Genomic DNA, 15,691 nt, shown 5'->3' with positions numbered 1-15,691 from the left:
ATAATTGTTATTATAATAGTAAGTACATGTAACATGTGTAACAAGGACACCTTAAAATAAAGTGTTACCAAAAAAGTTAATAATACAGCCACAAATGTAAATAATAAATGTTATATAACAAATCCGTGCTAAATTTATAATTTTCCTTTCATGATAATAATCACATTTTGTGACATGAATGTTTGTCTGTACTGATGAACTTCTTAAATCTGGAGAACTGACAGGAGACCTTTGGTCTTTGATCAGGTCTTGACAAGTTCCTGCTTTTTGCCCGAAGGACGGACATCCGTCGAATCAGCTTTGACTCTGAAGACAAGCTGGACGACGTCATTCCACTGGCTGATATTCGAAACGCAGTGGCCCTGGACTGGGACTCCAGTGACCGTTATATATACTGGACTGACGTCACCACTGATTCCATCAACAGAGCGAAATGGGATGGAAGCAAACAGGAGGTTAGCAGGAATTTAGCCTGAGACACAAAGATCAGATTTTAAGATCAGATTAACACTGGTGGGCAGTGGCGTGCTAAAAAAAATTTTTAAAAATATAATTTATATATACACTACTGGTCAAAAGTTTGAAATCATTAACATTTTGTGATGTTTTTGAAAGAAATCTCTAGTGCTTGCCAAGGCTGCATTTATTTGATCAAAAATACAGAGGAAAAAATGTTATTACAATTATATTTGAATATATGGTGAAATGTAATTTATTCCTGTGATCAAAGCTGTGTTTTCAGCATCATCACTCTTCAGTGTCACACGATCCTTCAGAAATCATTGCTGCTCAAGAAACATTTATTATTGTCAAGGTTGAGAACAGTTATCGCTGCTTAATATTTTTTGTAGAAACTGAAACGCATTTTTCAGGATTCTTTGATTAATAGACAGTTAAAAAGAATAGCATTGATTTGAAACATATGTATTTTTGCAACATTATAAATGTTTTTTACTGTCACTTTTGATCAGTTTCATGCATCCTTTCTGAATAAAAGTATTAATTTCTTTCTTTTTTTTATCATACCCCAAACTTTTGAATGGTGGTGTATCGCAGTTTCCATTAAAATAGGACTGATTTCAACATTGATAATAATCAGAAATGTTTCTTGAGCAGCAAATCAGCATATTAGAATGATTTCTGAAGGATCATGTGACACTGAAGACTGGAGTAATGATGCTGAAAATTCAGCTTTGCATCACGGGAATAAATTACATTTTACAGTGTATTACCATAGAAAACAATTATTTTTAATTTTGATCATATTTCCCAAAATTACTGTTTTTACTGTATTTTATTTAAATAAGTGCAACTGTGGTGAGCATGAGAGACTTGTGAGATTATTTGTTTAGTCATCTTAATAAATACATACATAAAATACAGAATGGAATAATTAGGGAGCAAATGAAAAATCTAATAAATTCTATGTGTAAGTACTAATGATATATTTTGAAGTGTCCCTTTAGTTAATCTGTTGTTCTTGCCTTTGATTAGGTCTTTTCACACCACTGCTGTTGGACGTCTAATGTACGAATTATGCATGTTTTGGTATATTAAAAAAAGAAATGTGTAAAATACTGAGCCCTGGAGAACAAACGAGCAAAAGAGAACAAATCCTCCCTTGTATAGTAGGTGGTTATAATGTTTTGTCATGTAATCTGACAGATGATATTCATGTTGCTTGCAGGTTGTGGTGGACACCAGTTTGGAAAGCCCTGCAGGTCTAGCTATCGATTGGCTTACACATAAACTGTACTGGACTGACGCAGGTATTAATTCATCTTTCAGATCCTAGCATCAGATCTAAGCCATATACCTCTTTTCATCTTTTCTTGTAATAATTTCCATTGTTTGAGTCCATTTTGTGCACACTACAAGATAAATACTTTGTTTTAATTTTTTGGTTCTCACTTGCCCTCGTCTCACTCCCTTTTCTTCTAATTTCATTACTGCAGTTTCATTGAATGCAGATGCTATTAGCGCAGCTACTCTGAGTGACATGCTAGAAGAGCAGTGACAGGCTTATGCTGCAGTCTGGAGTTTCATGCCAATTAGATAGAGATTTTTTCCAGTGTTATTTAGAAAAGGTGGATTTTTCGTAACTCTTTTAGGCACAGATCGGATTGAAGTTTCAAACACAGATGGAAGCATGCGCACAGTTCTGATCTGGGAGAATCTCGACCGTCCCCGGGACATTGTCGTTGACCCGATCGGAGGGTAGGTCAAGTACGGTTCGATATGCAATGCTGTACAGTGTCCTCCACAAATGCAAATGGTTATAAAGGACTTATATGTGTGTCCACATATATATACACACACCCCTTTCTGTCTGATAGTCGAAATGACCATTATCAACAACGGAGCTGTTTTCTTATAGCAATTTCCTGATTTGTGCAACTCAACAGCCTCATTACTTTATTGGGTCTTTCCCATAGCGATTGATAAGTAAAGGAATTTGGCCTCTTCTTGACCTCAGTTTTATGTCCCAGTGAATCAGCAAGTCATGGTTTTACCACTTGAGTGTTAACCAGGCAGATAAATTTAAAACATTTGCATTTATGCATTTGGCAAGTTCTTCCTAAGCGACTTGCATTGCATTTAAGGTTTGCATTTGATCAGTTCTTGTTTCCCTAGGAATCGAACCCGTGACCTACTGTTTGAGCTACGGGAATGCTCTAAAAAAAATTTAAATGTACAATTTGAATTAGAATATACATATAAATTATACTACAATTAGATTTTTGCTCTTAAGAATTTTAAGAGGTTGCTATAATATTGGCACACATTTTTTTTTGAAGAAATTTTATATAATTTAGGTCAACTAAAGGTTAGATTTTTTGTGAGTATTTTGAATGAAGCTAAAGTCATTTCAGTCTGTTTACCAAAGGTGTTAATCTAAATGGAGGATGCTGTATAGACAATTTGACAGTATTACATGAAGAAGTAGAGGTTTACAGGATATAATAAAGGCAAGATATATAACCATATTTGTTTTGCCTCACCATAGATTCATGTACTGGACAGATTGGGGTGCAAATCCGAAGATTGAGCGCGCTGGAATGGACGCATCCAACCGTATGGTTATCATCTCAACAAACCTGACCTGGCCTAATGGGTTGGCAATCGACTACAGCACTGAGCGACTGTATTGGGCCGATGCTAGCATTAAGACCATTGAGTATGGCAACTTCGATGGATCAGGCAGACAGGTAGACATGAGTGTGTGCGTCTATTTATTTAAATTGATTTGCAGTTCATTCTTTCTCAGGTTAAACTTTCATTCGTTCCTTCTTCATTGAAGGTGTTGATTGGCAGTCAGTTGCCTCATCCATTTGGGTTGACACTCCATGAAGACAGAATATACTGGACTGACTGGCAATCCAAGAGCATCCAAAGTGCAGATAAGCTCACTGGTTTGGACCGAAGAACGCTGGCAGAAAACCTTGAAAACCTCATGGACATTCACATGTTCCACCATCACAGAACTACAGGTAAAATATCACTGTAGACTGTCTCTATTATGTTTGATCTTGCTATCAAATACAATATACAATACAGTCAAAAGTTTGGACATATTGTAGCTTTGTCAATGTAGCCTCTCTTTACAGCGGTGCATCCTGTGTGCTTTATAACGAGTTCACTTCTTGGTTGCACTTCTTAGGATTAGGGTTTGGCTTAGGGTTACTTGCATGTAATTATGCATAATTGTTATTATAGTAGTAATAGTAAGTACATGTAACACGGACACCTTAAAATAAAGTGTTTCCGAACATTTTAATAATCTAATCCTTTTTTCCACTATAAAGAACCTTTTGTGCAATTAAAAGTTTCCATGTATGTTAAAGGTTCTTAGTGTAAATAAGTATTTGTTTTATATATTTAGCATGTCATATTAGGTTAATGCCTTAAATGTATCCAATAAATATGAATGAAATAATTTAAACATATAATTCATTTTCAAGTTAGCATTTAGCAGCCCTGTTCGTCGTCTTTCTCCTGTTGACAACTGAAATTCACACGCATGCCTAGCAGATATGTGTTAAAGAGGAATGTGGGTCTCTGTCGTATCCGATGTCTTGGGTTTCAGACGGCGGATTACGGCCAGCGGTAACTGATCTTCAGTCTGGAGTCTCATTGGTGTATAATGATCCACCGAGACACCCAGAGGCCTGTTTTCTGTTACATCTGATTGAGCGGCCATTTCTAGCCTCCTCTCTCTCTCTCACCTGTCTCCACTCTTTCTGCTTTCTGTCTGTAGTCCAGACGCCCTGTTCGGTGAATAATGGCGGCTGCAGTCACCTTTGCCTCCTGGCTCCTGCTCCGAAAGCCTCAAGCTGTGCATGTCCCACTGGTATCAACCTACAGGCGGAGGGCAAGACTTGCACTCACGGTAATGCCGATAAGTCCATGCTTCTCGACCCGTCTCGAATATCTAAGAAACCAGCAATAACTTCTCATTCAGTAGCCATAACTCCACAATTGACTTGAAATATAATGAAATGGCCACAGGTGTTCTTTGCTTTTGGGATTCCAGGTGACAGTTCAGTCTTTGAAATTTGAGGCTCATTTTGAGTCGCCTCAGGGGTTTAGGGGTCACCGTAATGATGTGTCAGTGGAGATGATGTCATGGGGTATGTCTGAAGGTGAGAGTTATCTCCTGAAAACCATTCAGTTTGCTTTCCATTGGAATTCAGTTGGGGATTTGTCTCTTTTGCTCACTTGTTTGCTCAGGGTTGGGAAACTCTGTCCCTAAGGGGATATTTAGTCTTGGTGACTTAATGCGTTTTGATGGTGCAAATAGCTATCTGATTGACAAAGGCTATTTACAGTAGCTCCGCCCACCAAAATTACAAAAGAAACCATGAGGTTAACTGGGACAGTGGCGTGGAGAGTAGTAAACATGCTGGTGTTCTGTAACACAATATATTACGGCAATAAACATGTGTGATATTGTTATCAGGGACACTTCTGTGAATAATTCTAGATAGCTTATTACAAATTGTTCTGATTTTTAGAATGCTTCGTTTTCATCAACAGGTTAAATTTAACAACACTGTGTGTTATGATGCATAAAAGATACAGGTGCATTCTGACGTAAACAAACCCAACATCGACAAGAAGGAATGAAGAAGACGGAAAAAAAAAATGCTTTAAGTCAAAATTATGACATACTAAGGCATAATTATGAGATAAAAAGTCGAAATCATGATACTAAGTTGTAATTATGAAATTTAAAAAAAAAATCAGAATGGATATATGGCCTTTTTATCTCAGTTTCGACTTAATATTCCAGAATTTTGACTTATCTCATAATTAAGACTTTTTATCATAATTATGACTGATTTGTGAAAATTGACTTTTAAAGTCGTTTCAATTTAGTATGTCATAATTTTGACTGATGTGAAATTCTAACATATTAACTCACAATTATGACAAAGTCAAAATTATGACATGAGTCACATTAAAAAGTTGAAATTGTGACTAAATTGTGTTTTTAAGTCATAATTAGGACTTGCCAAAGCATGCTTTTTTTTCCCTTATGTGGAGGAAATAGGCTTCCGTATTGAAATTGGATGTGGTTTCCTTACACTTATTGGACGCGCTGGCACATCACCTGTAACGTGTGTATCTCATATTGTCACCACACTCAAAACTAACTACTAATTTCACTTAGTGCAAATAGCCTCTGCCTGTAAAATTGCACTAAAAGGGACTTTATTAAGGTGTATTCACTGAGTTAGTTTGTGCTGAGAAAGGGAAGTGCAGTGCTCTGTTAGGGAGGTCTAGTTTGGAGCTGTGGTTTGCGGAGGAGATTTGCGCGGAAGGAACATTACTGTCGTCCAGGTTAGTTCAAAAATATGATGAGACACCAGCTGTTTTCTTGGTAGCGTGTGGATGGGTGTGGTGAGGTAGTGTAGGATATGCAACCTGAACAACCAGATGTGTTTACACTTGACCAAGTCATGTCTGAAATGCATATCAAACCATTTCCTAAAGATGTTTGAGTGATCAGGTTGCAGTCTCTGTCTATAATGCTTCTAGGAAAGCCTTTTACGCTCTGACTTTTCTTGAATGGATAGCTGTCCACTGAGTGAAAATGACTGGACAAGTTCGTTGTCCTTTTTGGAGCTTGTAAATATACGTCACCTTCCGCTTTTGTTGTGTGGAAGAAAGCAGCTCTCTACATAAAGACACCTTTGGTGTTTCACGGAATAAAGAATATAATATGGTTTTGGAACATCATAAGGGAAAGTCAGTACCCGTGTTTCTATCCATGCATTTTTGTGTGAATTTTGGGATATTGCATTTAAAATATGCTGGATGGAAATCTTAAATCTTAAAATAGAATTGAAATGGTAAAAAAAAAAAGGTAAATGGAAACAAATTTACAGAATGTACAAGAAAATGCACAACAATGCACAAAAACATGTGATATATATACACGTGTGTGTGTGTGTGTGTGTGTGTGTGTGTGTGTGTACACATACATACATGGGACTAACCAGCAGATCAATCTCATTGCACACCATCTCAAATGCTGTTTTAGTCATTCAGAAATACTGAAAATATTTGGTATAATATCCTACCCTCTCTCATGCGATTGCGTTCCCAAACATTAGGCATCCAAATGCAAGCTAACATGACAGCGTTTGTTTATGCATTTTGTCTGTGCGCTCTGGTGCAAGTAATTTATTATGTAGAAAAAAAATCACAGGCTTCCTTGGTTACATCAGCTTTATTATTGTACTGATACTTTGCGCCATTTTCCCAGGAAGTGATGATATTAAAAAAATTTTCAGAAACTTAATTTGCAACTTTGGATGAAAACATTGATGCTATTGATGAAGGATGCTGATTTTTGAGTGAAATGTTCCTTTAGAAATTCTTCATTATTCTCTCTCATCTTACAGCAATGAACAGCTTCCTGATCTTTGCCCGGCGGACGGACATCAGAATGATTTCTTTGGACATCCCGTACTTCGCTGATGTGGTTCTGCCAGTCAGTGTGTCTATGAAGAACACCATTGCCATTGGAGTGGATGCAGTAGAAGGTGTGAGGAAATTCTCAATGTATAGACACTTTCACTTAGAATGTTCATTTAGGGAACATCATTATGAATATCTTCATCCTCCTGCAGGTAAAGTGTACTGGTCAGACAGTACATTAAAGAAAATCAGCAGAGCCAATGTCAATGGTACAGAATATGAGGACATTATTTCAACTGGTAAGGAGTCTACAATTACCCTCAAAACTACTTACAGTAATTGTGTTCCTTTTCTCCAGTCACTCAACTTTTTCAGTCTTTTAAAGTGTTTCCTCCACTCTTTCAGGTCTAGTGACCACAGATGGTCTGGCAGTGGATTCAGTGGGCAGAAAAATCTACTGGACAGACACGGGGACGAACCGCATTGAGGTGGCTAATCTCAATGGCTCCATGAGAAAAGTGCTTGTGTGGCAGAACCTGGACAGCCCTCGTGCCATTGCCCTGTTCCATGAGATGGGGTAAACCATTTCACTCTGTCTTTTCATGTTGGTTCCCTTTGTTTTTTTTTGAGGCCATCTTTTAGGTTTTAGTTTTTATTTCATAAGATTTGACAAACCTTACCATATTTTGCTTCCAGTTTCGTATATAGTACATTACGTGTCATTCACTGAATACCCTTGTGAAAAAGTACACTTAAGCATAATTTTATTGTGCAAATATTATATTTTAAAAGAATATACTTAAGTGTGAACTGAATGTAATGTTTTCAGACACTTAATTACATGTCAGTCGTAATTTAAATTAAAATGTATTATCGCTGAATTAGCTGAATTTTAGAGTGTGCTTTGACCCACTTAAGTAGGACTTAAGTACATCTTTATAATAACTTCTATTATTTTTTAAATATGTTAAATGTACTGACAAGCATGTATGGTAAACTAAAATATACTTTAATGCCATTTCTACTGAAACTTGAATGTCGTGTATTTAAATATATTTGTAATTATTACACATTTTTATTGTGCAGATATTATATTTTAAAAGAATATTCTTAAGTGTGAACTGAATGTAATGTTTTCAGACACTTAATTACATGTCAGTCGTAATTTAAATTAAAATGTATTATCGCTGAATTAGCTGAATTTTAGAGTGTGCTTTGACCCACTTAAGTAGGACTTAAGTACATCTTTATAATAACTTCTATTATTTTTGAAATATGCGAAATGTACTGACAAGCATGTATGGTAAACTAAAATATACTTTAATGTAATTTCTTCTGAAACTTGAATGTCATGTATTTAAATATATCTGTAATTATTACACATTTTTGCGTTTTTATTGTACTACAGTTAATATTATCATCAAGTACTTTACATGTGCTTTAGTATGTTAGTCAACACATCAAAATAAGTGTACTTCTTTAAAGCATGACAACATTATTTAAACATGATTTAAAATGTACTAGTAAAACTTTTAATTTGAAATTATTATGAAGTGCACTATTTAAAAGTGTACTTAAGTGTGTTAATAAACATAGTCATGAAAGTGTTTCTCTTTAAGTCACTTAAATGGCCTTTTATTTCATTAATATTGTATTATCAGCAAGTACAGTTTTTGAGGAGTATACTTTTAAAATTTGAAGTACACTACAAGTGCACATTCAATACAAATAAGTGCACTGCTTTTTCACAAATGTAGGACTGAATGAGTGAGGACTTCAGAGGCAGGTGGTATTAATAACTTTATTAATAGTATTGTTCTTTAAAGCATTTGATTGGACAGTTTTATCCTTTTTTGGGTAAGAAGATGGAGAGACTGTAAATGCATGTCATTCAAGCTAATAGTCTGACTGCAATTTTTATTTTCATATAAGGTCTAGGAGCCAGTTGCAAGAAACACAATTATAGCTAAGGCTTTTCATGACTTAAGAGGCTTCTTGCAGCTGAGCACAGGTAGAGTATGATGATTAATGATATAAAAATCTTCTGTAGGTACATGTACTGGACAGACTGGGGTGAGCATGCCAAGCTGGAGCGCTCTGATATGGATGGTTCAGATCGCGTGGTTCTGATAAATAACAATCTGGGCTGGCCTAATGGACTGGCCATAGACAAAGCTGGTTCACAGCTGCTATGGGCCGATGCACATACTGAGGTTAGTGTGACCTGAGAGTGTTTTAAGGCTGGAATGCACTACACAACTTTTGGGCAAAACGACGCTGGTTGCAGAAAATCAGAGCCAGTCTGCAGATACTGGTCAATCAGAGTTGACTAATTTCTCAGAAAATTGCATAGTGTATTTGAGCCCATTTTAGAACACATATTGTTTTCATTTGTCATGCGTCTCCTGGCAACAATTTTGTTGTGTTCAGGACGACTTGAAAGTCTAGTGTGTGTGTGTGATCCTCAGTCAATTAGTATATGATGCCCATTTGTTCCTCTGTAACCATTTATAAATTCTGCAAGTTCCGACTTTAACCCTTTAAAGCCTGACATATGAAATAATACTCCAAAATAATATATATTTTTTTTTACTGGTACGGTTTATTGAACCTTTAGACAAAATATAAAAAAATTGCGTATATATCTTATATCTATAAATATCATATTTCTTCCAGAAGGCTTTAATCGCTCATACAGTATGATATAGTGAGAATATGGAGTAAAAAACTCCTCAATTTTATTCAGAGGCTCAAACTGTGCAAAAAAATATGCAATTTGGTGCAGATGCTGATATTTATATGGGCAAAAAGTGATGAAATCAGTGAGATCTTTATAACAGCATATCAGGATACTTGCATAAAATGGATGATGGATGGATGGATAGATCTTTATTGCCATTGTTTAAAAACAATGAAAAACGGTATAGCAGCACACAAGCATTGGCAGAATTAAAATAGGCATAAACAACAAAGAGACATGATATATGATATAAATTATATAAATATCAGTCGTCACTCTATATCTCCCAACAATATGTCTCATTAAGATGATATTTAAATGCAAATGCAATATAATGCAATACAATGCTGATTGAGAGATAAACAAATAAACATTACTCAATGTGACCCTGGACCACAAAGCCAGTCATAAGGGTCCATTTTTCGAAATTGAGATGTATACGTCATCTGAAAGCTGAATAAATAAGCTTTCCATTGATGTATTGTTTGTTAGGATAGGACAACATTTCGCTGAGATGCAACTATTTGAAAATCTGGAATCTGAGGGTGCAAAAAAATTTAAATATTGAGAAAATCGCCTTTAAAGTTGTCCAAATTAAGTTCTTAGCAATGCATATTACAAATCAAAAATTAAGCTTTGATATATTTACGTTAGGAAATTTACAAAATATCTTCATGGAACATGATCTTTACTTAATATCCTAATGATTTTTGGCATAAAAGAAAAATCAATAATTTTGACCCATACAGTGTATTGTTGGCTATTGCTACAAATATCCCCCAGCGACTTAAGACTGCTTTTGTGCTCCAGGGTCACAAATGTCTGATGATCATATTTGAGATTCACTGATTTTTCTGTATAATCAAGTAAATATAAGCTGTAAATCTTGAAATATTACGAACAATATCAAAGTAATTCTTACGTTTATCAGATTTAAATCAGATTTCACAGCAAAAATACACACTTTTCTCTTATATATAAACTATCAATAAGACGACAGAAGGCATGTAGTAGATTGAGTACAACCAGTTTTTCAGCAAAGTTTTGATTATTTTGATCATTCAGAGCTCATAGAAATGTATCAAATATGATACAGTAGCTTTATAGTGTTAAAAGTCATGTAGTGTAATTCAGCCTTTACTGTGACACCTAGTATAAGTCGCCTACAGAAGAATTATAATACTTATATAAATGCTTGCTGGTTGAATTCAGTAAAATAATCTGGTTTTCCATTAGCGCATAGAAGCATCTGATCTTAATGGTTCAAACCGGAGGACCCTGGTGTCTCCTGTCCAGCACCCGTACGGTCTCACTCTGCTGGGGCCGCACATGTACTGGACGGACTGGCAGAGCCGCAGTATTCATAGAGCAGACAAGGACACTGGAACAAACACCATCACCGTCCGCTCCAGCTTACCCGGCCTCATGGACATCCAGGCTGTTGACCGGGCAAGACCTTTGGGTAGGTTATAAAGGACATGTTTTTATTATTATTATTTATTTCATATTTTCATTCTCTAAACATTTCACATGCTGCATAATGGATCAAATAGCCTTCATGTTTCAGATGAACAATAGATTGTTGAGTTCTAGGAAAACAATATTTTCTGGCATTTTTAGAACCAAAATTTGTGTTTTGTAACCAGTGTTGTTATTGTTCACTAAAACTTATTAAAAATTATTACTCGTTTCTTGAAATAAAGCTGAAATAAAATGACATATTAACTTTAGAAATGTTGCTTTGGCAACTAAATTAAATAAAATAATTTTAAGATGAAGTACTACAATGAACTGAACTTGATATAAATTAAAGCTAAATAGAAATAATTTTTAAAAAGACTAATAAAAATGACAAAAGCACAACAAATATTACTAAAACTTAAGCTACAAAAAAGTATAAAAGTATAAAAATAAAAGCTAGTGCAAAATGTTTATAAATTATGGAATCTTGTTTCTGCCATAGGATTAAAACAATAAAAAAAAGTAATTGACTTTTTATCTCTCAATTATTTATATAATTTCTATTATTTTTTTCTATTTTGTTTGATTTTTTTATTTTTATGGAACAAAAATAAAACGTAATTGGTAATTGTTACTTTTTATCTCATAGTTCTGCCATTTATTCTTGCGATTGCAAGTTTATATCTCAAGTCTGAATTGTCAGATATAAACTCAGAATTGCGAGATAAAAAGTCACAATTAACTTTTTTTTTGTTTGTTTTTAATCTTGTGACGGAAACAAGCTTCCATAATAAATATGATAATAGTATATAAATGGTACTAAAACAGCACAGTATACTCATTTTGATCACAGAAAGTGTCTTCTAAATGTCAAGTAGCCATCAACGACTCAGACTTCATGTACCTTTGCATCAGTTTTTTTTCCCCCCAGTAAACAATTACAACAATGTGCTTAAAGTACTTAAATAGTAGGTAATTGGTGAATAATCTTGTGCATTAAATGTCTTCGCAGAGATTGGCATGTAATAATACAAAAATGATGGAACTTTCTGGCATAATCATCTTTCCTCTCCCTGCAGGCTTCAATAAATGTGGCAGGAGAAACGGTGGCTGCTCTCATCTGTGTCTGCCTCGGCATAATGTGACGTCTTGTGCGTGTCCCACCGGTATTCTGCTGAAAAGTGATGGGAGATCATGTGACAATTTGCCTGAAACATACCTGCTCTTTTCAAATCGCGTCAGTGTTCGAAGAATCTCTCTAGACACTAATGATCACACAGACGTGTACGTGCCTGTGCCTGAGTTGCATAATGGGATTTCCTTGGACTATGACAGTGTGGAGAGGAAACTCTACTATACGGATGTGTCTCTGGATGTTATAAGGTATGCCATCAAATAAAATAATAATATTAAAATACTAAAATACTAATATTACAATTTATCATTAGTTTTGAAAAAGTGTGCTTGCATTGAATGTACACTTACTCTCTTAAAAGAATATTAAAAAAAAACTGTACTTGCAGGTATTATATACTATTAATTAAAGGCAACTTAAGGGAACCTAAAGTAGGTTTTCATGACTATATTTGTTAACACACTTAAGTACACTTTGTAAGTACATTTTAAATTATTTCTCTTTGAAAATATTTTGTTGTGCATTGTTTTTATATTGCATTAGTGGCATGTTATTTATCCTTGGAATTTCTGGAAATATTTAGAAGTTTTAAAAAAAATTGTGTCATTTACTATTTAAGTACAAATAAAGTATCGTTAAGCGCTTATATATATATATATTTTATTTATTTATTTATTTATTTATTTATTTTTTATATTTCATTATTTTCAGACGGGTGAATTTAGATGGCAGCAATATGGAAACTGTGATCAGTCAGGGTCTGAAGACGACCGATGGACTTGCTGTTGACTGGGTGGCACATAACATGTACTGGACAGATACCGGCCGTAACACCATAGAAGTGGCTCACTTAGATGGTACATCTCGGAAAGTTCTGGTGAATAACAGTCTGGATGAACCAAGAGCCATCGCTGTGTTTCCTAGCAAGGGGTGAGAACAGCAAACTTATTATCAGTTCATTCCAGTTGTGTTGCTTTGTGGATTTCTTTGAGAAGAGAAAATTCTAATGGACTAAATTCATTCTAAATGGACTGTTTTACCCAGTGTTTGTATTTTTTATATTCTGTGTTTTGTATATTTGTAAGTTATTTATATTTATTGTGTATTTTTTATTATTTTATATAGACAGGTGGTGCTGGGGAGGAGGAGGGCTAAAAATATATAAAAATATATCTTTGGGTTTTATTAGATTTTATTTCTGATTATTACAATTCTAGTATTTCTTTATGATTAAAGAAACTGCCATTGATGTTTGCAGTGCAATATTTGACTGGACTGATAAAAGTAATGGTTAATTTTCAGTAGTTCTTTTGTCTATGGGTAGTTGAATCTAGAATTGTGAAGTCAGAATAAAGCAGCGTGGTAAGATTGCATTTATTTGAATGAATTAGAGAGAGACAGTTTCTATATTATTACTAATGAATGCATTTCATCATTTTATTATTTGGCAAGGTTCTTGTTCTGGACCGATTGGGGTCATATTGCAAAAATTGAGCGCGCATACCTGGATGGCACAGACAGGAAAGTCCTCATCAACACAGATCTGGGATGGCCAAATGGCTTGACACTGGACTATGACACTCGCAGGTAAAAGAGGAAAATTCATGAAAAAAGAGTGGAGAGTTTTGATAATGATTTTGTTGGAAGCTGGTATGCATGTGCAAAATGGACCTTCAACCCTTATCAACAAAATTCTGATGCACCTATAGGCCACAAACACACTGCAGACTGATGGCTGTCACTGTCGAGTGCATAATTTCACTCTGTACACACACAGTTTGGTCATTTATGGAAGTGACGACTGTATTCTATGACCAAATTAACTCCACATATGTTAAATCCACATATGTTCAAACATTCAGTTTTTAAGATTGACAGCTGTATGTTATAACAGGTGGCTTACATATCGTATTCAAGTCGCTGTTGTACAAACAATGTCAGTCATCTTTCTTGTTGTCATGCTAACCACAAATAACTGTAGTGTAGTAACAGTAGTGACGGTGACATAAAAATCAAAGATCAAAATCTATAAAACGGGAAAGTCTTATTACAGTTGATACAACATACATTCAGCTGTCCAAATGGCTCAACAAAACAAGCCCAAATTAAGAGACTTGCAGCACCAAAATAAGCCCAAATATGTGACCATATTTAGAAAATAAGACCAAAAGAACACAACCCAAGGTTGGCCATATTTTAAGCACTGAAACACCCTTTCATTAAAATAAGCAGGCATGGCAACAAGAGTGAGTTGTTTGAAAGCAACAGCTTTACAAGCATCAACAAAACAGTGCCTTTGTCAATGGCGGTTAACTCAGAAATGCACCTTTGGTTACTAATATTACTTTGGTCAAACAGGTTGGCATTCATGCTTCTTCATGGTTATTCATGTTAGTGGTGATGTTTTCAGAGGTGATGCACACTGAATGCTTGATTTATTTTATTTTTTTTGGATTCGCTACCACATTTAAACACTTATTGGTAGGTTGCAGTGTGTATGTGGCCTCAGATGTAACATACACTATTGCAGATTTTGAAAATAATTTTCATTTGAAATGTTGTTGTCTTTTTCCTTTCTTTCTTCAGTTGTACACCTAGCTATACTTTTTCAATGCCACTTTACCACTAACAACAACTGGCTTTGACTGTTGAAGTACTTTCCATGAATAAGGCACAGTTAGTGTCCCATTTTGGGGAGAAATTAGGGAAAACAACATGTGGTCCCACAGTAGCTAGTGACGACTGAGTTAAAAATTGTAGATAGGCAGACAGACAGACAGACAGGTGGTGCTGGGGAGGAGGAGGGCTGCGTAGATGGGAAAGAGAAAGATTTATTACATTTAACTATTGTTTTTACATTGCTTATTTACCATGGATGGATGGATAGATAGATAGATATGTGGTGCTGGGGAGGTGGAGGGCTGCATAAATGGGGAAACAGATGTATTATATTTAAATATATTGTTTTTATATTATTTACTTTTGTTTAAGGAATTTACAGTAAAATTAAACAGACATTACATCACAAATCAGAGTTTTAACCTGTTAACTGTCACACTTGGCACTCTTTATTTATTGGCTTTTTTCTCTATTACATATTTTAGTAAGCATCATAAATTAGATATCATTTGATAGCTTCAAAACTCAAAATGTATCCTGTGAAAACTGTTTTGAAATCAGTACTTCAAAACCTTTCACTGGGCACCTCCCCCTAGTGGGCAGTGTCATATTACAAAATTTACTACAATATTTCATAATCAAAACTTTTTCTAATCTTGACAAAACGCATATCATTGGAAAGGTTTGAGTCTCAAGGTTTCATATTTGGTGGTAGAAGTAATATTGTGACAGAAATCTATAGATTTTATTGGCATAGTGCCTCAATTAAATCTCACAGGTACCTCAATTTTTGTAATATCAACTTCAAA

At 35.0% G+C, this 15,691-nt stretch overlaps 1 protein-coding gene across 1 annotated transcript in view; it reads left to right on the top strand.

The window, feature by feature from the left end:
• The window catches only part of LOC107675402 (low density lipoprotein receptor-related protein 4), a 103,709-nt gene that overhangs the window by 82,019 nt on the left and 5,999 nt on the right, over positions 1-15,691 (top strand). The window contains exons 17-30 of the mRNA XM_016469712.1: positions 247-455; positions 1,688-1,769; positions 2,112-2,217; positions 3,008-3,209; positions 3,302-3,491; positions 4,259-4,390; positions 6,912-7,052; positions 7,140-7,226; positions 7,333-7,504; positions 8,978-9,140; positions 10,904-11,129; positions 12,208-12,511; positions 12,975-13,193; positions 13,716-13,850. Coding sequence (XP_016325198.1) covers positions 247-455; positions 1,688-1,769; positions 2,112-2,217; positions 3,008-3,209; positions 3,302-3,491; positions 4,259-4,390; positions 6,912-7,052; positions 7,140-7,226; positions 7,333-7,504; positions 8,978-9,140; positions 10,904-11,129; positions 12,208-12,511; positions 12,975-13,193; positions 13,716-13,850 — 2,368 coding nt within the window. The remainder of the gene's footprint in view (positions 1-246; positions 456-1,687; positions 1,770-2,111; positions 2,218-3,007; positions 3,210-3,301; positions 3,492-4,258; positions 4,391-6,911; positions 7,053-7,139; positions 7,227-7,332; positions 7,505-8,977; positions 9,141-10,903; positions 11,130-12,207; positions 12,512-12,974; positions 13,194-13,715; positions 13,851-15,691) is intronic.

The sequence above is a fragment of the Sinocyclocheilus anshuiensis genome, unplaced genomic scaffold (assembly GCF_001515605.1).
Source record: "Sinocyclocheilus anshuiensis isolate Anshui unplaced genomic scaffold, SAMN03320099.WGS_v1.1 scaffold1081, whole genome shotgun sequence".
NCBI lineage: Eukaryota > Metazoa > Chordata > Actinopteri > Cypriniformes > Cyprinidae > Sinocyclocheilus > Sinocyclocheilus anshuiensis.
The sequence above is the reverse complement of the archived record's forward strand: the minus strand, read 5'-3'. Positions and strand labels throughout refer to the sequence as shown.